General features: G+C 43.0%; 3 protein-coding genes across 5 annotated transcripts in view; 1 reads left to right on the top strand and 2 right to left on the bottom strand.

Annotated features, from left to right (window-relative positions):
• Positions 1–4911: 4911 nt before the first annotated feature.
• On the bottom strand, positions 4912–11571 carry LOC118405081. The gene is made up of 9 exons (XM_035804481.1): positions 11046–11571; positions 10460–10567; positions 9332–9460; positions 8439–8642; positions 7631–7710; positions 7261–7313; positions 6709–6870; positions 6050–6139; positions 4912–5172 (listed from the first exon to the last, which is right to left on the bottom strand). Exons 1-9 carry the CDS (start codon positions 11356–11358, stop codon positions 5022–5024), a joined length of 1290 nt encoding a protein of 429 aa, XP_035660374.1. The 5' UTR covers positions 11359–11571; the 3' UTR covers positions 4912–5021.
• Positions 11572–12312: 741 nt separating this feature from the next.
• On the top strand, positions 12313–16947 carry LOC118404728 (multiple coagulation factor deficiency protein 2 homolog). 2 transcript variants are annotated; one of them, XM_035804002.1, is made up of 5 exons: positions 12313–12535; positions 13459–13512; positions 13822–13892; positions 14540–14685; positions 15741–16947. In XM_035804002.1, exons 1-5 carry the CDS (start codon positions 12396–12398, stop codon positions 15882–15884), a joined length of 555 nt encoding a protein of 184 aa, XP_035659895.1. In that variant the 5' UTR covers positions 12313–12395; the 3' UTR covers positions 15885–16947. The 2 variants fall into 2 exon arrangements, with proteins under 2 accessions (XP_035659895.1, XP_035659894.1); XM_035804001.1 differs by lacking the exon at positions 15741–16947 and adding an exon at positions 15531–15731 and having other exon boundaries at positions 12315–12535.
• A 273-nt stretch (positions 16948–17220) lies between these two features.
• Positions 17221–24440, bottom strand: part of LOC118404727 — an 11137-nt gene continuing 3917 nt past the window's right edge. Inside the window, exons 3-10 of one of the 2 annotated variants that reach the window (XM_035804000.1) lie at positions 24233–24283; positions 23159–23296; positions 22590–22705; positions 21683–21808; positions 20971–21099; positions 18234–18362; positions 17416–17681; positions 17265–17296 (exon numbers count right to left, since the gene is read on the bottom strand). In XM_035804000.1, coding sequence (XP_035659893.1) covers position 17296; positions 17416–17681; positions 18234–18362; positions 20971–21099; positions 21683–21808; positions 22590–22705; positions 23159–23296; positions 24233–24283 — 956 coding nt within the window. In that variant the 3' untranslated portion in view covers positions 17265–17295. Of the gene's footprint in view, positions 17682–18233; positions 18363–20970; positions 21100–21682; positions 21809–22589; positions 22706–23158; positions 23297–24232; positions 24284–24440 lie in introns of both variants that reach the window. The other variant, XM_035803999.1, reaches the window with a different exon arrangement.

Genomic DNA, 24440 nt, shown 5'->3' with positions numbered 1-24440 from the left:
GTGTCTGCGCGCGGGCGCGGCCTGCGTACGCTGCGCAAAGCTTAGCCTCTCCGTACGGGACGGTTTCTGACTGAGAAGAGTCGGCCCTGCGCAGATCAGGGTGGTCCCCGAAACCGCCCTCAGCATAAGGGCTGATGACTGATTCTGAATCATTCAAGCTCGCGTGGTCAGTGAAACGACCTTCGGCGTACGGGCTGATGGTCGAATCTGCCTCACCCAAGCTACCGTGATCCTCCAAACGACCCTCTGCGTACGGACTGATCACTGACTGGTCCAGGTGACCACCATCTCCAAGAGGCCACCTGGAGCAGCCAGCGATCGGGGTGCCATTGCGGGATTGGGCTGCGTCGTTGCCTGGGACTTTACCACGGAGCCTACGCCAGATGCACATGGCGCATACCCCAACCCCCATCACAGCAAGAGGCGTCAACAGGCCAATGAATGCCCACAAAATGTACCTAGCGGGATCTACATAGCCAGCATCGCTCGCGCTGGTGGATAGTGGTGTGGTGCTGATGATGGTGGAGAATGGTGTCGTGTTCATGAGTGACAGCTCTGTGGCTTGGGGTGTTGTTATGACAGAGTGTGCGCGCTCGTTTGCCATGAAGAAGACAGTGTGGGAGCCAGTTTCAGAAGAGGCAGTGCAAGTGGTGTTCTCGAAGGCCAAGGGCTCGGCGGTCTCAAGCCAAAGGGTGAAGCTAGACTTCCCCATGTAGTTAGTACACAGGCTGTGGTTTCCTGATCCCTCCAACTGGTCATTTGGTTCATCACATTTCACCCAGCCCTCGGCCTTCAGGTCAGTCACCACTTTCACGGTTAGGTTGCCTGTCGGCAGACTGTCGTGTATGGTCGTGTTTGTGTCGTATGTCATGTCAACCTCGTGGTGTAAGCCGTTAGGGAAGGCAAAGGACACTGTGGGCGATTGCTCCCAGTACACGTCGCCAACGGCGTCGTACTTGTGCGCGGCGCTGCGTTCGACATTCAAGATCTGCACCAGTGGTGACGGACAGGGCAGTGACCTGTGATTGACTGGCGCGGGAGAATTTGGTTTCAGCGTCGAGCCGGGACAGCTCGACGCGGAGAGAACGCCTATTGCCGAGATGAACCGCTGCTTGAACTCCGTACGAACACGAATGCTGTTCCCTTCGCGTTCGTACAGCCATTCATTCGCACAGGTACAGCGCGGTGGATTGTCTAGCTTGACAAACCTCGACCTCAGCATCCTGCCTTCCAACGCATGCGCAATGGCGGCAATGCCATTCCCACGCAGCACGAGCCTAGATGGAAACACCGTTTCAAACCAACCTCCAGAGAGGAAGGTCAGCCTGTTTCTCGCCAGATCTAGGTTGGACAATTTCGTGTTTGTGCTGAACGCGCCTGCAGCGATGTGGGAGATTCTGTTACCCTCCAGGATCAGAAACCGCAGCCGCCCAAGACCGTAGAACATCCCCGCGTCGATCGCTGTCAGTTTGTTCTCAACAGCGTGGACATGTTCTACGGACTTGATCGCCTGTAAGGTCCCGGGTGCTACGTTAGAGATGTGATTGGCACTTACGTCAAACCACCACGGCTGCACTCCCCGGAACGTGTCAGGTGACAGCGTCAGGATCTGGTTGTCCACAAGGATGAGTTCGGACAAGCTGGGCAGCCCACCAAAGCAGTCGTCCTACAGCGGGACAATATGTGTAAGTTCGAATTCGTAGTACAATTAGAAACTTTCCTCCAACATAAAGGTATACCCGGATCAAATTTCAACGACCATTGATCAATACAATTCGTCAGGATCAATACTGATGACCGATCACTTCAGAACGTCAAGGTCAAGCTCTCACGAGTTTACGTTCTGAAGTGATTGGTCATCAGTATTGATCCTGAAGAAGGCAGCATTGGTCGTTGAAAATTTGATCCAGGTATACCTTACTGTTGGAAGAACGTCTAGCCTTGTACTATGATTACTACCAACACAGAACAGATTCCGTGATACCGAAGATGATATAAAAACAGCGGCTCACTAAAAAAACATATGATCGTGTGATAAATCATAATCAATACGTACATTTATCATACGTTGTTAATGTTCAAGGTCATATTTTCAAGGTCACCATACCGACACAATCATAACAAACTAGCACAACATATAATCAATAGATATTGATACAAAAGAAGAAAGAATGAAAGTAAATCAACATAGAAATTAGGTTAGTAAATCAACTAAACGACACAGAAGAAAGTATCAAATCAAAGCTGTACAACATATATACTAATATAGGATAGCATGCAATAGAATGACATTAGCGTGGCCTTGTAGCAAAATACCTATTATAGTAAGCTATAGCAAACAAAGTTCAATTTGAGGAATCCCAAACCTATATAATATGTTAGAAATGCTCAAGATTGTAAACGTCTGACGATTTCAAATTTTGTTTGCTGTATTTATAATCTATACGCAATATCGCTCTTTGACTAATTTCTTAGATGTTAATGCATGTGTATATGTTTACAAGTGTCATTCTCCTTTCTGAACCCTGGAAGATTACTGGCGTTAATGTGGCGTAACTGGTAGAGCTTATGGCTCGGAATCGAAAGGTCCTGAGGTCGATATCCAACGTGCCCCGACGTTGTGCCCTTATAGGAAACTAAGGCTTTTTACACGACTTTCCCTGATGGTGGAGTGACGCCCACACAACGGATTTGGTGCGTCAATGTTCCAACATCTGCACATTGGTCTCCTGGCCACCAAGAACCGATAATTCTTTTAACCCCGGAAGATTAGCATTGTAAGGGACTCCGGTATCACAATAAACAAAAAAGAACTAAAAAAACTCACCTCCAGATGTGTCAGGTTGTTCTCCAGCAGCAGAAGACGGTTGAGACCGTCCATCCCAGCAAACGTGCCGTTCCTCAGAGTCTGGACATTGCTCCGCCAGATGACCAGGGTAGACACCTGTGGCAACTCAGCAAACGCCCCTCCCTCTATGTCCGTTAGGTTGCAACCCACAAACCACAGCCTACAATCGCTACCACAGGGGATCTGAGAGAGAAGCTCTGCCTTTTCAATGTCAAGCTTACCGACGTCGTTGTCAACGATCATGATGTTGGTTCTGGCGGGTGGGGAGGGGTTCTGGGTGGGACCCCCCTGGGTCGGAGTTGCTGCATTTGAGCATACCTGACAGGATTGGAACACCTGACTCAAAGCAAGGGTTTGAAATGGGCCGTAGTACACACTTACAGCATTGGGGTACCTAGTCCACTTGTACTGGTACGCTCCAATGTCATACCGGTACTCACGGCCATCGCTACGGCTGTCGCCTACGCCACACTTCGCCACGGACACTTCGCGGCAGCTCTGCCAGCTACCGGCGTCTATGCGTGGTGACACTAGGAACTGCACAAGCAGCAACAATGAAACCTTTGTCATCAACTTCATCGCCATGATAGAACGTTAACCTACCATTGATATCAATAGGCTACAACAAAGGGATGTGCATGACCATATTCCCCTTACCAGATGCTTTTCAAAAGTGTTACCTGTAGTGGAGTCTGTCTGCGCCCGGACGGCACAGAGAGTAGCTGTGTTCTCTGTCGCGGCGCAGCAGCGTTCTAGTCCTACTTACTTTAAGGCCACAGTAAGTAAACTATATGCATGGCATCCTCAACAGACTCCACATTTAATGAGAGAAAGCGACACCATAAACGTTGTAACAAGAATACAAGCGACAAAAAATGGTATCACAGCCAACACGTATTTTATTCTTGCATTGAAGATGTGTGGTAGATCAGTGCCATTTACCAAGTTGGCAACTACAGTCAAGGATACCACATTGGCGCCAAATTTACTTCTTAACTAGTTTCACTTCTACAACGACGGTCATAGCCACACGTATCTCACTGGCATCACGTCTATCAAAGCAAGGCTAGAGATGTACGACATATTTTCCCATTTTGGTATGTTCTCTTTTTAACTTTATCCGGAGGGAAACAATTTTTTTCTTCTAAAATTAGGTGACAATATATAACTTTATTGCACAACAATTAATGAGCACGCTGATGTCATCCATAAAATTGTCTTGCTGCGGACTATTAAACCACACAGCTTGTCACAGGTGTGGATTGATTAAGTCTTCAGGCTGTTGCGTGGCAACCACGGTGTCGAGAAAGAACAGAGGCATTCTTGGACCAAAGATATTTACCACATTTGTTGTCTCGAGTATTAGTCTGAATCAGACAAACACAAAACGTGTCAGACTAAGTGGCATTCGATAAAAAAAATTTGCATCTTTATAGCAGACAACCTGACTAAAGACGTCTTTGCTTTGACAAACGCTTCCTAAAGTGTGAACAGTGAAGTAAATGAAAACAAAGGTTCCTAATTTAACATTCCGTCTATCGATCATTTGGTAGATAACTAGATCTTGGGACAGCAACTGTTACCTTTTCCTCAAGGATTATGTTAATTAGGTATGCCTGATTTGCATGTCGTGCATTTCATGTTAAGCATTGCCTAAGGTGGCTACGTGCAAAAGTGACGATTCATCAACCCCTGCCGTCTTCCAAAGTTTCCAACAAAAAGGACAACTGCGATACGAAACCAAGAGCTATCTACCACGTTGAAATTACAAACATAGCATGTTCAGAACACGAGATATCAAAAGTTCTACTGCTGTACTTTATAAAACCGCTAGGAGGCCCAAATTTTTTCAGACCCTACCCACCCACCAAATATCATAGGCATCCACCCACAGCTTCGTGAGTTATGCAGTCGATACACACATACGCGCGTGCACGCACACACACACACACACACACACACAAACCCGTACACACACACATACAAAACACACAAATACTGCACACACATACACACTCTCTCTCACACACACACAGAAAGACGCAGAAAGAGAGAGACAAACATTAAGTAAACCTTCTTGTCAAGGGTGGGAAAACGAAACGAATTGATACACCTGAAAGTTGTTATGGTATTTATTAGCTAGCCTGTCGATTCTGATGAGCAGTCATAATGACTACCCTTCTGTGTCCGTGACTTGGTACACCAAGACTTTGTTATCGCTGTAAGCTGGCACGAACACCTCCTGGATCCCGTCCGCGTTGACGTCAGCCATCACAATCTGTCCCACCGTGCCGCCGCCATGGTACACTGTTTCCTGCTTGTACCTGAGAAAAATATTTTTTAAAAATGGCGGAGGGTTCTCTGATGTTTATGATCCGGCTGAAATAGAGCCTCTACCAGGCTCCGCAGGTCGCTTGAAAAATAGTAGAAATTGGTGAAATAGACAGAAAACACACCAGAGGAGTTGGTTGGCCGAGGAGTAACTTACGTCGCAAACTATACTCCTCGACCAACGAACTCCTCTGGTGTGTTTTCTGTCTATTTGGGCAATTTGTACTATTTTTCCAGCGACCTGGGGAGCCTGGTAGAGGCTATCAACATAGTACCCCCTCACAAAAAAAATGGAAAATACATCGTAACCTACTTGTAGCTGAGAAAAAAAAAATGGTGGGGTTCTACCATGTTCATGATTTGGCTGAAAATAGTACCCCCCCCCCCCCCCCCCTACAAACAACAATGAAAAATACATCATTTATATAATTAGACTCGAGCTCTGTGCACTGGTTACATGCAATCTCACACCGAATTTCAGGTAATTTTGTTTTAAGGTAAAGCCCAAAATATACATTTTTGTCAGAGAATGGCACCCCCCCCCCAAAAAAAATCATGTATCTCCAAATGTGAATGAAAAATTGTAGGCATTTACTATATTTCAGGTTATTTGGCTTCAATACCGTGCCACAAATACTAAAATACAAGTATACATTTGTGAAAGACGAGAGCGTCTTAGACTAACGTCACAATTCCAAACCAGGCCCAGTCAGGCTGTTCGTGGAAACGAAAAGAAGAAATGTATACGCAACAATGTACACAAATCCACGGGTATTCTCTTTGTGTAATTTGGTGTCTTTTATATCATACTTTTCGTTCCCGAAAGTTGCCCGGCCGGGCCCCGGTTTGGAAATGTGACGTAGGTCTTACCGCCAGTCTTTTGGGTCTTGGCTCAGCGGAGTCATGACGTAAGCATGCCTGTCATCGTCGCCAGAGACCAGAATATACGGTTTTCCTTTCCTGTAAGTATAAAGATTAATCAACACAAACATGAATATTTGGGCATATTTACCTAATTTGCATAAATTTGCATAAATAGTCATAGATTTATGTTGTCCCACCTAAGCCTGGACAATAGAATACAAATACGTTTGTGCAAATGAGACACCAGGCTTTTCAGATTCTAGTTGTTACCGGGCCCCGGGTTCATTTTAAGTCCCACAGGGCCACGTAGGGGTCACGTCCGAAAGAGAAAAAAGCCCGTGAACTGCCCGACAGGGCCTTTTAGGGTGCACCAGCCTTTTATTGTTCTTGTATAAATTCTGGGTAACACCCCTTAGTGTTGGGGCAATCCACCCGGCCCAGGGCGCAGTACTATTGTTTTATTGGTCGTTCCTTTAGGTGTTGTAACACCTCTTCCTTGAACTTAACAGGATTAGCTTGAAGGGTGGTTGAATATGGCAGTTTATTCCAGTCGATAATGGTTCTTGGGAAATATAGTTTATTCCAGTTGATAATGGTTCTTGGGGAATATCAACAGTTTTTCTCAACAGTTGGAGAACAGTTCTTCATAGTAATGATTTTCTTACCCGTTAGTAGATGAATAGAAAGGAAAGGCAGATCCCGGAGCGCCTTTCCCGTTCAGGAAGAACCCGGGCACGCTGTAGCCGCTCTTCAGTAATATCCGCTCGAACGGCTGCGTCACCGGGTCATCCGGAACCTCGAACACGTACACTGTACCGTTGTTAGGGCTACCGAACAAAACAAAGAAAAGATGGTGGGCGCCATAGACTTCCTGCTACTTATGACCCACTGCTCACTGAGTCATGTGCATAATGTGACGTCACGGCAGCAGTGGATTGTTCATTATTTGACATAGAACTGTTTAGTCGAAAATTTGGGTAAGTCCAATTTTTGTGTTGGAGATTACAGTTCAGCTACTTTAAGAAATGCTTCCCCCAACACAGAGATGGACTTTCAAGTTAAAAAGAAAATTGTTATTACCTGATACTGTTATCATTTTTCTTGATAATCATTTGAACTGTAAAATTAAACATCTTTTACCAGCGCAATGTTTATATGAATTATTGAATAACATGAAAAATATAACCATGGAAGTAGATTACTTCAGTATGTTTTACCTGTTCACGGTCACCAACAAGTCATCTTTGCCATCTGCATTCAAATCTGCAACCTATACCAGAACAAATAAAATAAGCATATCAACTAATTATAATTTACTGTTATAAAACTCGGTTAGGGAATTTCTTTCTTGGATGGGACGGTACGCCAGAGGTCCTGTGTTTGAGGATAGCCACACCTCGGGTATGTTAAAGAACCCCTCACACTTGTCAATAACACCAAGGGTCCTTCTTTGGAGTGAATCGGGCCTTACAATTATGTCTTACTAGCACTCAAACAACTGGTGTGTTAAGCATAAAAGTAGTTTACCCGTTATACAAAACAAACAAAAAGCATAAAAACAAACAAACAAACAAACGCCTTACTAACCTCCACAGAGAAGTACTGTAGCCCATCATCTATCACCGCAGAGTTGATGCTTTTTGCGTTCGTCCAGTTTCCTTTTGGGTCTGCAGAAATACGTTTTGTTTATCCATCTTGATACAGTTTTTGAACAGCAAACATAATCTAGCATTTATAATTATTTTTATGGAAGGCGCTGATTGTTTTGGGAGAAAAGTTTAACAAAAACTATCCTCATGTGGTCTTTGAACATTAAAGAGCGGCTGGCATTCATGATAACCGGTGGACGTTTACAAGTTACAGAACTTTGTTCATGTGATGCTACAGTGTAATATTACTCGATTCAATGTCTTCATCATGGAAAAAATTCGGAGATTCCTTCGGACTTTTGAAGTGACAATCACCGCTCTTCTTCAATGTCACTAGAATAAAGTGGCAGAACCATTCAATACCAATACATCTAACTGAAAGAAACACTTGAGCATGTCAAAGTCACTAGTTCGTCAGGATAGTATGCAAAATTTTGTAGAGATTGAATCGTCTTAAAATGATATAGATCACGATTTGTTCACGTGACGATCGCCCTCTGTCCACGTGAACAAATCACGCGAACAAATCTGGCATTTACGACCCTCTGCTGCAGTCGTGTGTCCCTGACGTCACGTCCGGAAGCTACAGCAGACGGGTCCATTCCGTGAACAAGGCTGACGGAGTCGGCTGAAAATTTGGGGTAAGTCCCAATTAAACTTGGTGTTGGTTAAGTAAAGTTTAGTTTTTCCACAATGTCATTTACCAACACAGATGAACTTTCATGCTAAAATCACGTGATGCTCACCCTCTGTCCACGTGATGCGCAGCTCCTTGGAGAAGTATCCGCACGTGATGATGACTGTTCGCAACTTTCCACCAATAGGCAGGCTAGCCGTGCGAAAGAAGGTATCCGGGCCGGTAATGATCTTATGTAGCGACCAGAACTGCGTGTTGACGGGGTCGGACTCAGGTTGTTGGAACCACAGAAGTTCTCCTTTCGAGGTACCCCCTATATGAGAAAAATATCAAATCACTAGAAATCTAACAATCAAAAAAATACATAAAGTTTACCGTAATTTTTACCTACTCAAGCATACTCATATTGATGGCGACCAGCCATTCCAGCTCTGTCCTGCCACTCACTACGGTATGTAATCCAACACCACAAGTTGACGTTACACAGTAACCATGGTGATAGCCGTTTGAACCAGGTCATTGACCTTATTTGTTTAATTTTACGTATACATTTCTATTTTCATTTTAACAAACAGCCCGGTCGAGCAGCGACTTTGAAATGTGACGTTAGCCCAAGTTGTGTTTCTCCTTGCCCTGAGTTGATAAGACATATCTACCATAAGATACGGTGTAAAGTTTTTAACAGAATACCTAGGGATACGTCGATGAAGGTTTAATAGAGACCCAGTTAATGAGATACGCCAAATAGCACTAACATGTACTCAAGCATCAGTCAAACGCTAGGCACCTGTTCTCCAACTAGATCTCACTCGCATATCAAAGTTTTGATATAAAACCTGCTCTCCAACGGGGTCTCTTAAAATTCACTGACGAAAGGTAGTGGATTCTACATGTACCGGAAACGTATGACCGTTTCCAAAATCATATCCAGTTGCTTGAGTAATTGAGTTTATTGAGATACCCTTAAAGCTTTTAGCTCAGATAGCAATTTGGCGAGAATACCTAGAGGGTTGAAGAAAGCCCTGGCGGTGAGCGCGTCTTTCCGTCCATCCCCGTCCATGTCCAACCACTCCACCCGGTGGAAGAACCAGTCCTGCTTCACGTCATTGCTAGAGATGTCCGCCGGCGACCCTGTTCATAAATCATAGTTTGTTTGTTTGTTTGCTTACAAAACAAGAAATTACATAATCAGGATATCAAACAAAGTTATTGTCTCACAAAATGGTTTAAACTAGTCTATACATTTTGAACTTTCAATTTTAAGTGCAATGCAATGTATCATTATTAATTGTCGGAATGTTAGTCACACAATTCAGTGTAATTGTATAAGAACTGCCAATTTGATTTGAACGGAAAAATGATATGATATGATACGGATATGATATGATATGAGAGGCAAACAAAAGCACGTACAGAAGAAGGCAAGAAGCCTAGAAGGCTTATATACAATGCCCCCCCCCCCAAAGTGATCACAACCCTGACGGCTGAGGCCTGTATGTATAAACACGTTTATTTTAAGAACTTCATGTCGCAAATTTTGATGACCGCTGGACTTTTGTCATAACGTTGCGTAAGTTCTTACATCACGGCACGTGGCACTATACTGTGGCCAAGATTTATCTCTCTTTCCCAGCGACCTTTTACCCTTTTGTGATTCGCTAATCAGTTGTGAGCAAACCCTATGTACGTAAACCGGTCCCAGGACACTAAAGACTCACGTGTTATGCCGTAAAATCAGGTCAGTGTAAAAATCTGCAGTATGGGTCATCTTAAAGAATATAGTTTTTATCAAGACGTATTGAGCTCTCTAGAGCAACAAGGCCATAGCATGCCGATGACGAAAGATAGGAGAAGGAAAACGGACGCTCTGCTGCAGCGCTAAGGAAAGTCGCCAGGAGGCCCATATTACACACAGAGAGAGGGAGAGAGAGACAGAGAGAGACACACAGAGAGAGAGAGAGAGTCAGAGAGACAGACAGAGAGGGACAGAGAGAGACAGAGTCGACAGAAAGACAAACAGACAAACTTGCCAAAAACAGTACCTGCAAGCCCCCAACACAAATCAGTGTACGTCTATTGATTGTATTGTGTTCTGTCAAAAAGAATTGTCATTGACATAGATGAACCCACCTGCTTTTCCGGGCCATCCGTCAATGAGGAATAAACCACCGTCGGTTTTCGTGGGCAGGAAAAATCCACCGGCAACACTGACTACACCACCCTTGCCAAACACGTCAACTGAAAATTCAGAAAAAAAAATATCATGCCGGAAAAGGAAAGTCCCTGGCCTCTAACTCTAACAGAGACTTCTGAACACGGGCAGAATTTTCTGTAACAAGCCACATAAAGTTTGTCCTCAAACAAATTTAAAAGATTGTAACAATAGTATCTGGATCATCGACAGCGTGCGTCGCGCTCGAAGTGATAACTTGGTCCGGAACACCTGAATGTTGTAAGTAATGGCCCAAGTATGACATTTATGACTTAACGCATCGGGAATGGGTTCACTGACAACTATGCACTCAGAGTGCGTCCGAATTATTTGATAGAAGCCCATGTGATAATATATCGATAACGATAGAACCCCTTGTGATAACCCGGCCCAAAACGCACATATCGAACGTTGTAGTGGTCTTGGTATACGTATTAAGCATTATTTATTTAATACGTATGACATGCATATTCTAAGTATATATACGTAAGTGACGTTACGTACCGGGTACGGGTTCAATCTCATTCGGCCAGTGTAGTTGGTTGGTGATGACTTCGGGGGTCCAACTCCCGGGCTTCTCAAGCCGGCTGCCCACATCGGGGACCCCCCAGACGTAGTCTTGAGTGAAGGGAATACCGCTGAACGTGCTAATCAGGAGATCGTACTTGGTAACTCCCGATGACGTCACGTTCGGTAGGAGACCCAGGAACGCAGGTGACCTTACGTCCATGACAGCGACCTGCTTGAAGGTCAAAGTCAGAGAAAGCTGTGCGCAAGCGCACAGAACTAGGACGAAACTTACACTTTTGGTCGCCATGTTGGGATCAAATGGTGGGTAACGCAATCCTTAAACAGTCAGTAAGTCCTTAACACTCTTCTTCTCCTCCTTGTAACAACCAGATCCTAGTTTGGAAGCCTTTTTTGGACGCTGAAGACCTCGAAAACTAGTCACAACCTCATTCGAACAGCTCCTTGCACAAATGAAGCTAGATTGAACCAGCACTTTGCCGTTATAGGGTGTGGAATAATCACGAGTACGACATGTGCGTCCCTCAATGTTTGTCAACGGTAAACAAATCATTACCTAACTAACCTGCACCTGTTAAACATTAGCCATGTTGATTTGATTGCATGGATGACATCGTTTGCAACCGCAAAACTTATAAAAAAAGGTTTGGCAAAAAAAGGATGTCTTTATTATGAAATCTAAGTGGCGAGGAATGTTAAACAAATAACTTATCACAAAGAGTATGAGTCTTATATCATATTTGTGTTATATATTCTGAACGAACACCATATTCTGCATCTTTGTTCTTTTATAATGTTGTAATGTCCATCCGTGCAACCAGCAGGCCCGGATGATGATGGTTTATGTTATCTGCTTTGACTTTGATTATTGCATTTCACGGCATTACTATCCATTTTCCAATATTGTTTTCAATTCACGACATGGCTTTGTTCATTATGCAGTGTCTACGAATTAAAGTATGATCGAATCTTTTTTTAAACGAAAATTGACGCGCGCGTTGATGTCATCAATAAAGTTGAATCAAGATGGCATTGCGGGCAAACTTTCAGATAGCATGACAATGTACGCATATTAACAAATTAGAACCCAGAATCGGAAATCACTAATGCATTCAATGAATTTGTGTATGATTAAATACAAATGACATTTACAAAGTGGCAAAACTCTTAATTGATAATGATTTGTGTGACAATACAAGCAGGTGGTTTTTGTTGTTGGTTGGCTGTACTCAGTGGTAAGTTTTGAAGTTTGGCTCGACACTTCACTTCCGGGTTTGGTGAGAGCGAACACACACAGACAACACGAGTTGTCTGGAGTCTTGCACAATGTTGGCCTTGAAAAGACTGTATGTTTTAATATTCACCGCAACATTCGCGTTATTTATAGGGGTAAGATGTCACGAGCAACATGCAGCAGCCACAGACGACTCGGCGGAATTTCACGAAACTCACGCAGACGAAGAAACGTAAGCCGCTACGTAGACGGATAGTTGCTATGTTTACGCTAAGACTTGAACGTTGTGTTTCCATAGGCTTTCTTAGAAGACTTAGAAGTCAAGACAGTGGGCAGATCAGTCAAGGAGAGCTAACAATTGAAGAATAAGTTTTGATTTTATCTCTGTTGTTTTACCAGTAAAATCACACTTAATTACTTGACCTAATTTACAGGTGCCCCAGGCAAAAAACTGTGCTGAAAGTACGTTTGACAAGTGTTTTTAACTTATAATAACATTAACAGTATGTTTTTCTTTGTAACAATACAGCGATTTGGGGCGGGGGGGGGGGGTTGTCATGTAGACTGTTTGGCCCAGAACTCAAAGATCCTGGGCTTGAATCCCCTGTCGTGCTACCAATCTTATGCCGTTGGAAAAGGCACTTTACAGGACCTTCCTCACTCCATCCAGGTGTAAAAAATGTCACCTGGCTTTGGTTGGGAAGGTTGGCAGTAGAAGGAGAGGGATGGGCTCTGCATTTCAATATCGTGCCCTTATTTTTAAGACACAGTGGATAACAACCCACTGCCGCTATCCCTTAAAAAGGCTATATGGTACTACCTTTACCTTTACTATTTTTGTATACATTCATCATTGGTTTTCACTGCGGAAGAAATTGGGGATCTATTTTGCAATACAATACAATAAGCCCTCTCACAGTCACAGATCAGAAGGCTTGTGCGGCGACAGGAATTCTTAAGCTATAGGTAACATGTCAAGGGTAAAGTCCCCATAAAAGAAAACAAAACCCGTCAGGATATTGTTATGCAAACTGAAACAATGGGCAAGACGACATATTACCTAGAATTCTTGTCACCGCACATGCATTCAGATCTCTGTGAGAGGGCTTATACAATGCTATTTCTGACTCGTCCTCTTCTTTTGTCTCTCCCCAGACACCAGCTGAAACACCTGTTCGACAGGCTAGACATGGATGAAGAGGGCATCAGGTACCGTAGGTTAACGTATTATTTTTGCAGGGACTTAATTTCTCTTTTTTTAATGGTACTTTGACTTCAAGGTTGAAAATATTTGCAGTAGTGTCAGGAGACAGCCTCGAGAATAAAACGTTTGCGAACATTTCAAGACCTACTTTATATTTAAATTCTTTGTTTATTGTCCACTGTTAAGACCTGTTCAAAGACTCTAGTTAAACTTTAAATCCCCTTAATCACGTGACCATGTTTGTGCCTGTGTGTATGAATTTGCTATTGGTTTCAGAGTTTCATTTAATACAAAAATTCCTCCTTGATGTGCAGACACATTAAGGAACATCTGAGTAGAATCATCAAACTTCCTGAAGGCATAGATGACATCGATGACGGGCAAGGTATGTGGTGTTGCCATTCATTCCTCTAAAATGTGCCCATACATGCTTTCAAAGTGTTGTGTGTCTGTGCATGTGTGTGTGTGTGTACATGTGTGTATGTGCATGTGTGTGTGTTACTCTGTGTGTGTGTGTCTGTGCATGTGTGTACATGTGTGTGTACATGTGTGTATGTGCATGTGTATGTGTGTTACTCTGTGTGTGTGTACATGTGTGTCTGCATGTATGTATGTATATGTGTGTGTATGTTTGTGTGTATAAGTTGAGTGTGTATGTGTGTGCATGTGTGTGTGTGCATGCGTGTGTGTGTGTTGGGTACTATACGAAATGAGTAAGACTAACAGAGAAGTAGTTTATGTCATGGAGCTTGGTTATGTTAGACCACGTGAAGGCATAAATTGTGTGTATGCTTGCAAATGTTTCCTCACCAGTGATTATCTACCATTCTTCCCTCCTTTTCCACCCCTGCAGCCATGTTCTACCTGTTCCAACTGCGAGATTTCGACAGGAACAACAAACTTTAGTGGTAGACACCCTGTGGCATTCGATTACTTCATGTAGCAAGTGGCAGGACAGAGCTAGGGGTTGGTCACCAAATATATTGAATGTTACCTTTCTAGTGATTTTTCACCTTTTCTCCCCCCTTGCAGCCATGTTCTACCTGTTCCAACTGCACGATTTCGACAGGAACAACAAGCTGGACGGTCTGGAGTGGCTGGCTCTGCTGACCGACTTTGCGGACACGGTACCGGTCAGCGAATCAGGGCAAACGGGAGGGACCATGGTTCTTAAAGAGGTCAGGGGTCACCTGTTCATTTCTATACATGTAGGCAAACTTGCTTATGCAGCGTGTTACTTAATCTCCAAGCAGATCCTACGATGGGATACTGTAAGTGCATTTAAGTTCGCTGGGAATCAATTACGCGCCAGCAGGAAAAAGGACTTTTCACGGTGGTTGTAAGTTCACGGTAGCACCATGCACTGTTGTCTCTTACTGCCATGGAAAATGTTTGTGCAGCAGCCACCGCGAACATTAAACCACCGCGAAAGTTTCTTTATTTACAGTAAGATGTAAATGCAGAAATGTTCGCGGTGGATTAATATTCGCGGTTTTCGCGGTGACCACTTCACCGCGAACTTAAATCCACCGCGAAATTTTTTCTATTGTGGTATTAGGCTGCAGTCTATGGTGTAACCGCGAAATTAAATCCACCGCGAAAAGTCCCTTTTCCCGCTACCGCGAAATTAAATCCCCGCGAACTTAAATGCATTTACAGTAGTATCATGAGCTGGCCTAGGAGTGTGCCAAAGGTGTGTGTCCACCGAACGTGGGAAATGCACACTCCTAGGCCTGCTACACTCCTTCAGCCAGCTTTTGAATTATTATTATCTTACCAACACTGTAGGATCTGCTTGGAGATTATGTCTTCCAATAAATGGGAAATATTTGCTGCCATTTTTGGTCACAGCAAAGAGGTGAAAGAAATGCCAGCATAAAGCCAAGGCAAACATTTCCCTTTTACAAGTAAAATGTTACTAGATACATTTCAACTTTTTCTCATCTTAGAAGCAAATCATCTTACAATTTAAGTTTCAAATGATCTAATTTATTTACTTTATTGGTTTCCTCTTGTACTTCAGGCGGAGGGTTTGGTAGACAAGTTGCTGACCGAACATGACCTGGACCAAGATGGCTACATAGATTTTGCAGAGATGAGTGTCGTTGACAAAGGACCAGATACGGTGTGGACTCGTGTAGGAAGTGTAGACCCAGAAACTTTGTAGGGGGAGGATATTGTAAAATCAATTTTGCTTCCAGCCCAGTTTCATTGGTTTCTTCTTGTACTTCAGGCGGAGGGTTTGGTAGACAAGTTGCTGACCGAACATGATCTGGACCAAGACGGTTACATAGATTTTGCAGAGATGAGTGTTGTTGACAAAGGACCAGATACGGTGTGGACTCGTGTAGGAAGTGTAGACCCAGAAACTTTGTAGGGGGAGGATATTGTAAAATCAGTTCTGTTTACAGCCAAGTTTCAATGTACTTTTTTTGGAGTAGAAAGAAATGAGTTTGCTGAAGTAAAATCTTGTGGAGGGCACACAATAGAGAAGTGTATACGCGACGTTTCCAAACAGGTGTCGTTATTTTTGGGGTCCAACTTATGTGAAATGTTTAGTTGAATATGTATGTTATGTGCAATGTAGAGTTAGGTATGGTTGAGACTTAGCTTGAACATATCAATATTGGTTGAGATTTTGCTGGGACATATCAATACCGCATCTTGTTGTGTTGAACAAGCATTTATGATGGTGTAGAGTCTTGGTAACTGTACATTGTAGTTGTTACAATGTTTATGTACTGTAAAAGGATTTGAGTTTGCAAGGATTCCATTTTCGTGGAAGGGATAAAATGGAGTGTTTTAGGTGGTTTTGAGTTTTAGGTTGAAACAAGCTGAGCAGAAGACAGAGCAAGCATTCCCACAGTGGTTTTAAGTTAATGGCGAAGTGAGCACCGCAAGTATATTCCAGTAGATACTCTATTTCTTTAAAGTATAAAAGTGTGGTGAGATAAAAATGATCTATGCAATACAGAATTGGTAGTAAGAAATAGGATTTATTTGTACAAGGTGGAATCAACTACAAGGATTTCTTCCAAAAAATGAAAACTTAGTGTAAAAATGGCTTGTGGTTGTGATAAGTATAGGTATTGGTACTAATTTGCCATGATACTAGTTGATGATGCACTAAACTCCTGGTTATTTTATACCTCTGCTGTATTTGACTGTCACTACCATATTTCTAGATGTTAGACCTAAACTAAGTCAGTACATATTATGTTCCTTCATTTCAGGCCTGCTAAAAATTCCTTACTGTTTCAAGAGAAGAATTAAGACCATGTAGATCATTTCAACTGTACAATTTTGTCACAATGTTTAAATATCACATGTAGTTCTCTTAAGGATGATAAAAGTGAGGAGAGCCAGAAATGATCTGTACAATACAAAATGATATCAAGAAATATTATAGGATTTATTCTTTGTACATGGTGAAATACTTCTAAAAAAGAAACCTTGGTGTAAAAAAAGGTTTGCATTTTGTTGTTTTTTTGTTTAGATATCAGTATTGGCTATGGTAGAAGATACATTATCAAGATGACGGTTCCTTCTAACTATGATGTACTAGTAAAAATGATTTGAATTTGAAACCGTCTGTCAACCTGATATCCCTAAAGACTGTCTTTAAAAACAATGGATAAAGGTTACCCCACAGATAAAGGTTACATCTGTATCTCCACCCCCTAGAGCACATGTTCTTTGGTAGCAGGTGCTCGAAGCGCCACTTGGGCTAACATAATTCCGTTTAAAAAAAACAATGGATATAGGCTACCCCACAGATAAAGGTTAAGTCTGAGCTACAATAGTATCTCCACCCTCCAGAGTACATGTTCTTGGGTATCCCTATAAAATTCCATTCTAAAAACCATGGATATAGGCTACCCCACGAATAAAGGTTAAGTCAGCAGCGCTAGTATCTCCACCCCCCAGAGTACATGTCCTTGGGAAGCAGCCTGCACTGCTCGAAGCGCCACTTGTCCACGCACAGGCCCTGATACCCCATCAGTGTGTCTATATCCTCAAGGTACCTCTTCACGGGGTCAGGGGTCGAATCGCAGGCCTCCACGCCGTGGACACTCATGGCAACGTGCTTCGTGATGCAGTTCTTCGACTTCTTGCTAGGGGGCTCCCCTGATGCGCTTGGGAGGTCGATGGTAACATATACTCCGCGAGACTCCTAAGAAATGGAAAGAAATATTAACACCAGGTATTAAGACATGGCCGAATGCCCTGTACAATCAAAAGTACCATCACTGCGGCATCAGGCAAGCTTAATTATTATCCAAGGGTACTAGACTGTGCATTTTTCCATGGATGCAGTTTTTCCATTAAAAGTATATTTTGCTAAATGTTATAGCTTACAATAACAGTATGCTTTTTTCATTAGCATTATATTTTAACAGTACAGCATTTTGGGGTGTCGTGTTGGCTGTTTGGCCCAGAGGTCCTGGGTTTGAAACCCCTGACATGCCACCAATGTTGTGTCCTTGGGAAAGGAGCTTAAAATGACTTTCACTCCAGTCAGTTGTAAAAGCAGGTACCTGACTTCATTTGGTGAAGTATAAAGCAGTGGAAGGAGAGGGAGTGACTGTGCCCTGGATACAGTAGATAATGACCTTCTGCCCACACGGCCTCATCAAAGGCCACAAGATTTACCAACCATTCACTCTACATGTATATCAAAGAATTTTTCATACTCTTTTAGTTCTAAGCATGACAAGGAACCCACCTGGAAGTACTTGTTAGCCTTGTAAGGCACCATCCCAGTTGTTGTGACGATCCCACCTCCATACTTCAACTTGACCTCAAACGGGAACTGGCCGAGCGATGCCAGGTACGTGTGGAAGGCCAGGGACATCTGGAGCAACAAAGGAAGAACAAATTCAACACAGTTGTATCTTTTATACAATTTACACATTGAAGTTTGCAGACGATTTCTCTGTACAAAGAAAAGAGAGTCTTGAACAGGTCCAGGATAACTTACCTGTTATTTTGTGTTACAATACACTATCAAGTCTTCTAAACATGGTGATGATGCACCTGAATTGATTTGCACAAGTTTGACTACAGCAATGCTGGTGCACTTTTGTCGGCAAGGTTACCTATATCCTTTGTATCAAAAACAGTGTATTGATGGCAGCGTTCCCGCCAGGCATACGTCTTTGCGTCTTTGGACGCATGTTTTTCTGGAAAGACGCATTCGGCTCGGCTGAATGCGTCCATAAAAAAATCTGAAAGAAAGGCTGACCTGTACCACCAGTGTACAAAATGTATCTGGAATCTTTCAAAAATCTGTGTTTATAAGAAGGAATCCTACCTTTACAATTTACACTTCAAATTGTTCACTTTCCGGTCATCCCAATAGTCTGGGCATGGGGCGAAGCGCGGCACGTTTTACAACTAGCGGACCCATGTACGACACACCCAGCCACGCGCCAGTCTGAGCTGTCCGTTGCGCAATGTAATTTTTTGTAGTCCGTGACATACATCTGACAGTCAGCATTCTCTAACACTCGTCTGGAAGAAATCTTATATAGATTTTATATTCTGATTTTAACATGATACTTACTTATCCTCATTTTCACGTATTTGTTAAAGATGTGTGGGTAATACTAGTATTGAGCAAACAAACTGTTCTGTGCGAGTGTTGCACATCTCAACAAAAGTTCTCACGCTGTGGGCAATTGATTGGCAGTCGGTATCTTTGGCAACAGGCCACCGGCGCCAAGCAGTCTAGATTGGCCACCAGGTCCAAATCCAATCATCTTAATAACCAATCAGCGTTTGATAAATGTAATGTTGTACTCTGTCATTGGTCACCGGGAAAAAAAACAAAAGTTACGGAGTATTATGCGCACGTGACGTTGTTTTGTGATATTGGTAGCCGACCGTGTCGCCTGGCAAGTTTCTTCCCTAGCTGCTAACAATTTACTATTAAAGTGTCCCCATTTATCCAAGTTAAAAAAGCGGTGCGCGGTAAATAAGTGAAGAATCCAAAACTGTACACTTTATTTGTTATTTGCAAAATTTCTGATGTTTCAAAAAGACAAAATTTGTGGCAGAAAAGGGGCCGCAATATTGTTGTCAAGCGTCGATCGAGTCGGCTGTGCACTGGCACTGGCCTCCGTGGCACATGGCGCGGCACGCCCCCCTCCCCAGACGGATCGTCGATCGCAACGCCCAGCACGTTGGGACGTGCGTCTTTCTGGCTACTGCTTCAAGGCTACACCGGCACTGATCACTACCAAAAAGGCAGCATATCGTCCTCCTTCGAGTAATGTATAACGTTCTTGGTCTATTTAAAAAGAAATCCAGCCAAAGATTTCACGCCGAAAACGGGGTTACCTGAGGTCGCACGGTCGTGGAAAATGACGGCACGGCCTTGTAAAACCCCACCGATACGAAAATTTTGAGTAAAATCATCGGGAAAAATAGAAAAAAAATACAAAATGTGCGTGATGGCGTCGTTATTTTATCGTCTCGGAAAACTATTTGATGCGGGAGGGCGCAACATCGATCGCACGACTCGGTAACGTTAGACCTTTTTTTTATTCAATGACGGAAAAAATTGGCAAAATTTTTCCATGGGCTGACGAACTGGCTAGAGCCCTGTTGCGAAGCATCAAAAATTTTTTATGTCTGGACAAATTATACCCTGGCCAGATCACGGAAGGCTGATTCCCTGTGCTTATAGTTTTTTTTTTTCATATAACGTATTTTTGGGGTTCGAGAGGGCGGTCGTCGATTACTGAATAACGGGAGTAAAAGAGGCAACCGACATCCAATCTCAAGCGCATGATTTTCCTCTCAAATTGCAGGAAATTGTGTTTTAGAGGGTTTGAAAATCCAAATTTTCCCGGGGGAGCATGCCCCCGGACCCCCCTAGAAAGCGAGCGCCTGCGGCGCTCGTCTCGCGCCTCCGGCGCTCACTACCCCCCTCCCCAATATTTGGACGCATACTTTCAAGAACCTGGCGGGAACGCTGATTGATGGCTACCAAGTCAACAGACAGTGGTTTCAAACTGCAATAATTTGAAAAAAACTCTGTCTACCTAATATTGCGGGTCATTCTGTGCCAGGCTTGAGCCTTGCCTGCCTTAGCCAGGTACCTCAACTCTACCCTACTTTGCCCCTGATGGGATTATCTGGGGGTTGTAGCTATGTAGATGTAGATATCTCTAAATACCCTAATTTCAAGTACAATGGATATAGATTACCCGGTGGAAAAAGGTGTTTTTAGTATAATATAGGAGAATTCTTGTACACAACCAAAATTAAACTTACGTTTCGGTGTCTAGCGACGAGAAGCAGAACTCCAGTCAGAAGCTCTGAGGAAGGTGTCTGATAGACACCGAAACGTAAGCAAGTAAGTTTAATTTTGGTTGTGTTCAAGAATTCTCCTATATATCTCATATATTCTACCAACCTGATGAAATTATTTTCGGAGGTGTTTTTAGCGTTTTTACCTGCATGAGAGGGTAGGCTGAAGAGTGCACGTTCCACAGCCGCTCACTTGTGTCCACCTTCGGGAAGGATTTGATCTTCTTGATCTTGGGCGGGTTGCTGATGTAGTCCTTCTTCATGGCTGCTGTCACCTTCCAATCCAACCAATATAACAAAGGTTAAAATTACAGTGTCTCTAAGTGTCTAAAAGTTTAGCCCTTTGCTCACAGTAAACTCAATTATTCTCATGGGGACTTTATTTCTTGGTAGAACAAGAAAGGAGGTTTTTGTGGTGTTAACAGTTTATGGTTGATAGTACACAAAACCCTGTAATACAGTACGAATACATCAGTAGCATATTTTCAGTGTCATGAATTTGTAGAAACAAGATTCACTGTAACACTAGTTCACCTTTATCCGTGGGGTAACCTATATCCTTTTTATCCTTTTTTAACAGTTGTATTTAAGAACAGGTTATCAAGGGATATCAAGTCGGTGATTTAAAAACATTGCAGGTTGAAAATACCGTCCATTGACTTGATATCCCCAGTAACTACCCTCAATTTAAATACTACGGATATAGGTTAATCAGTGGATAAAGGTGAACCAGCGTTACTTCAATGTATCTATTAGGTCCCAGCAAAGTTACATTAAGAACATATCCATTTCTGAAGCCCTTGGGCCACACAATCTTGTCAAAACAACTTCAGTATATCACTCACACATCAAACTTACCTTTCTCTTCTCTTTCTTGAACCCTTCGTCCCCCACATCGTAGCGCAGGTCACACCAGATGTCTCCAAAGCTCCGGATGTTGGTGAAGATGGCGCCATCGTAAAACTCTCGCAGAACTGCAAACACCTGGGGAGGGGAATCATATTTAGTTATCTCTGTGAAATCAGAAACGAGACACATAGACTACTACAGTCAAACCTGTCTATAGTGGCTACTCAAGGGACCGGACAAATGTGGCCACTATAGACAGGTGGCCTCTGTATAGAGGTGGCAACTTGTAGATAAAATACCCAAGGGACCGACAAAAAGTGGCCACTATGGACAGGTGGCCCCTCTGTAGAGGTGGCCCCTAATACAGGTTTGACTGTATTTTATCTCCTCAGTTTTTATGACCAAGGTTTTAGCCATCCCACATGTTGGATCGCCATATGATTGAAACACTCAAGACATTTCAATGCAAAAATTTGACAAAAGTTTTGTGTCCTCTAACAAAAAAAATTGTTATTGTCCTTTTCAAAGTCCCCATAAGACATTTGAATTCTTGACAGATTGCATTATTCTATGGAGGCCCATGGGACACAAGTAGACAACAGAGTAAAATGATCCAGTTCTTTTTGCCCTATAATACTCTCTATATGTCTGTTATTCATGAGTCAAGACCATACATAGGGTTCTTGTCATCATGTTTTAAAGAAACTGTAAGTAGAACAAAACATCAAGCAAAAGAAAGTTACTCCTTAAGCTTGCCATATCCCAAATCTTAATTCTTAAACCCACCTTGGCTCGTACGGCCTGTCCACTGTGCATCCAGCCATTGTCCAGCTAGTTGCTGACCATATCCATCACCCTAATCTTAATCTCAATCCTTTCTTAACCCTGATCCCAAGACTTCAGGTGATCTACCCACCTTAGCTGGTACTGCCTCCCCGCTGTGCATCCAGTCATCGTCCAGCTGGTCAGGATCAGCCAGCTCATCCACGAAGGCATCTGTGGGAACCAACAGCTCCTGGTCCAGATAGGTCACTGGAAAATACACAAGAAACATACCAAAAGTCATGATCTGTCAACCCCTTCTTGAGTTCTTCTCTTTTGAATTCAGTTCAGAAAAAGCGGATAGGGGACCCAAACATATACTACTTATTATTCTCTTGTGCAAGAGGCATGTCTAGAACATATCAAGTTCATTTGCAGAACACCTTAACAAGCTGCTAGGATGTCCAGAATCTAATAATTTTCTCATAGAACTACGACCTACTCATATTCCAAATATCACAAAAATACATCAAGGCTTTCTCACGCTGTCGCACACAAACATACAAACACTCACAAAAACAACATTCTTGGCAAGTAGTAGGTAAAATCGACAGCTATAGGGAAGTCCATTCAAACTCAAAGCCAAAGCCTTTCTTTTCTTAACAGTCAGAACTGGGGTCAGACCCCCTGTTCGATTCTTACACCTGCATGTCAGTATTGTACCTTTGAAGCCGATCCCAGTCCCCGGCCTCTTGCTCCCATCTTCACCTTCGATGAACCCCGTGACCTTGGCCTTCACCGTGGTGTCGTCAGGAAGCCAGACCTTCGCTGTGAAGGGAAACTCCAGGCACTCTTCGATGCCTACAGAAAGAGCTGCATTAATGAATGAACTTTCTTCCTCCACAATTAGCACATGGTACTGGGGCGTGTACTGGTACAGAAAATTCAGGCACAGGTACGGATCAGGTCCATGTTCTGTGAAAACTTCTAAATCAAAAGTCCAACCAATGGTCCTTTTCGCTATAAAAAAATCTGTTAAGTGGAGTATCTACATCCCACTGGCATTGTAACCCTCTCGACACAAGATAAATCTTTTTCATGTATACCATATTTACTTTTTGTTTATCATTATGTGGGCCCCCTTATCAAAACTTGTGCATGCACATCTGCACACAGCACTGTCACCAGAGACACTGCCCTCTCCCATTACTACCACATGACGGAAATATCTTTCTGCTACTTTGACCTTTTCCGTAACCAAAACCACAGAAAATATCACACACACTGACACACATGGATCAGGGATAAACAAGTCCACTAGCCCTATAGTCCCGGGCAAGTGAAAATGCCAATCAGGCAAGTGCATGTCCTTCCCCACTTGCCCGATCGGACAAGTTAGCTTTTCATCATTGAGTGAGACTTTGATGTACTTGCTACTTTTCAAAGTCATGACATCAAGCATTGATTAACACAGAAAATAGAGCCAATAACAAAAATTCCATTGAAGGCCATGACTGTACATAGAAAAATGTCATTTAGATTTCAGGCAAGTGAAAAGTTGGTTCGGGCAAGTAAATTTTTTAAGTACTTGCCCGATAGGACAAGTCAATTTTAGAAAACTTGTCCAACCCTGTGGATAAATAAAAATATCTATAAAAATCTATAAATGGATTTACAGTACCGTAGTGCAGACTGGAGCGTTCTTCAGAGAGCTCGCTGTCCCTTAGCCAGTCTAGATATAAACAGGGAATGCAGATAGAACAGTCTTTAGAAGTCAGAAACAGTGATGTTACATACCGTAGTGCAGGTCTTTGTGCTCCCCTGACAGCTTTTGGTCAGACAGCCAGCCTATGGAATAAACAAAACGGTTTGATTTTATTAGGTTCTCTATTTGCCAACTGGGTTCTTAAAACTTTGTTCAATTGTATTGTAAATAGAGTGTGAAACTAATAACAGTAAACAAGTTACGCCAAAAATAGTTACTCAAGCAACCTGGATATGGTTT

This window comes from Branchiostoma floridae, chromosome 17 (genome assembly GCF_000003815.2).
Source record: "Branchiostoma floridae strain S238N-H82 chromosome 17, Bfl_VNyyK, whole genome shotgun sequence".
Classification (NCBI taxonomy): Eukaryota; Metazoa; Chordata; class Leptocardii; order Amphioxiformes; family Branchiostomatidae; genus Branchiostoma; species Branchiostoma floridae.
This window is presented reverse-complemented; position numbering and strand designations above follow the sequence as displayed.

Excerpts from the sequence above, each read along its gene's own strand:
- LOC118405081 (XM_035804481.1), bottom strand. The coding sequence starts at position 11,358 with ATGGCGACCAAAAGTGTAAGTTTCGTCCTAGTTCTGTGCGCTTGCGCA. Across the intron at positions 10,568-11,045 it reads TGAGATTGAACCCGTACCCG|TTGACGTGTTTGGCAAGGGT; the intron begins GTACGTAACGTC and ends CTGAATTTTCAG. Across the intron at positions 7,314-7,630 it reads TACAGTACTTCTCTGTGGAG|GTTGCAGATTTGAATGCAGA; the intron begins GTTAGTAAGGCG and ends GTTCTGGTATAG.
- LOC118404728 (XM_035804002.1), top strand. The coding sequence starts at position 12,396 with ATGTTGGCCTTGAAAAGACTGTATGTTTTAATATTCACCGCAACATTC. Across the intron at positions 13,893-14,539 it reads TGACATCGATGACGGGCAAG|CCATGTTCTACCTGTTCCAA; the intron begins GTATGTGGTGTT and ends CCCCCCTTGCAG. Across the intron at positions 14,686-15,740 it reads GGACCATGGTTCTTAAAGAG|GCGGAGGGTTTGGTAGACAA; the intron begins GTCAGGGGTCAC and ends CTTGTACTTCAG.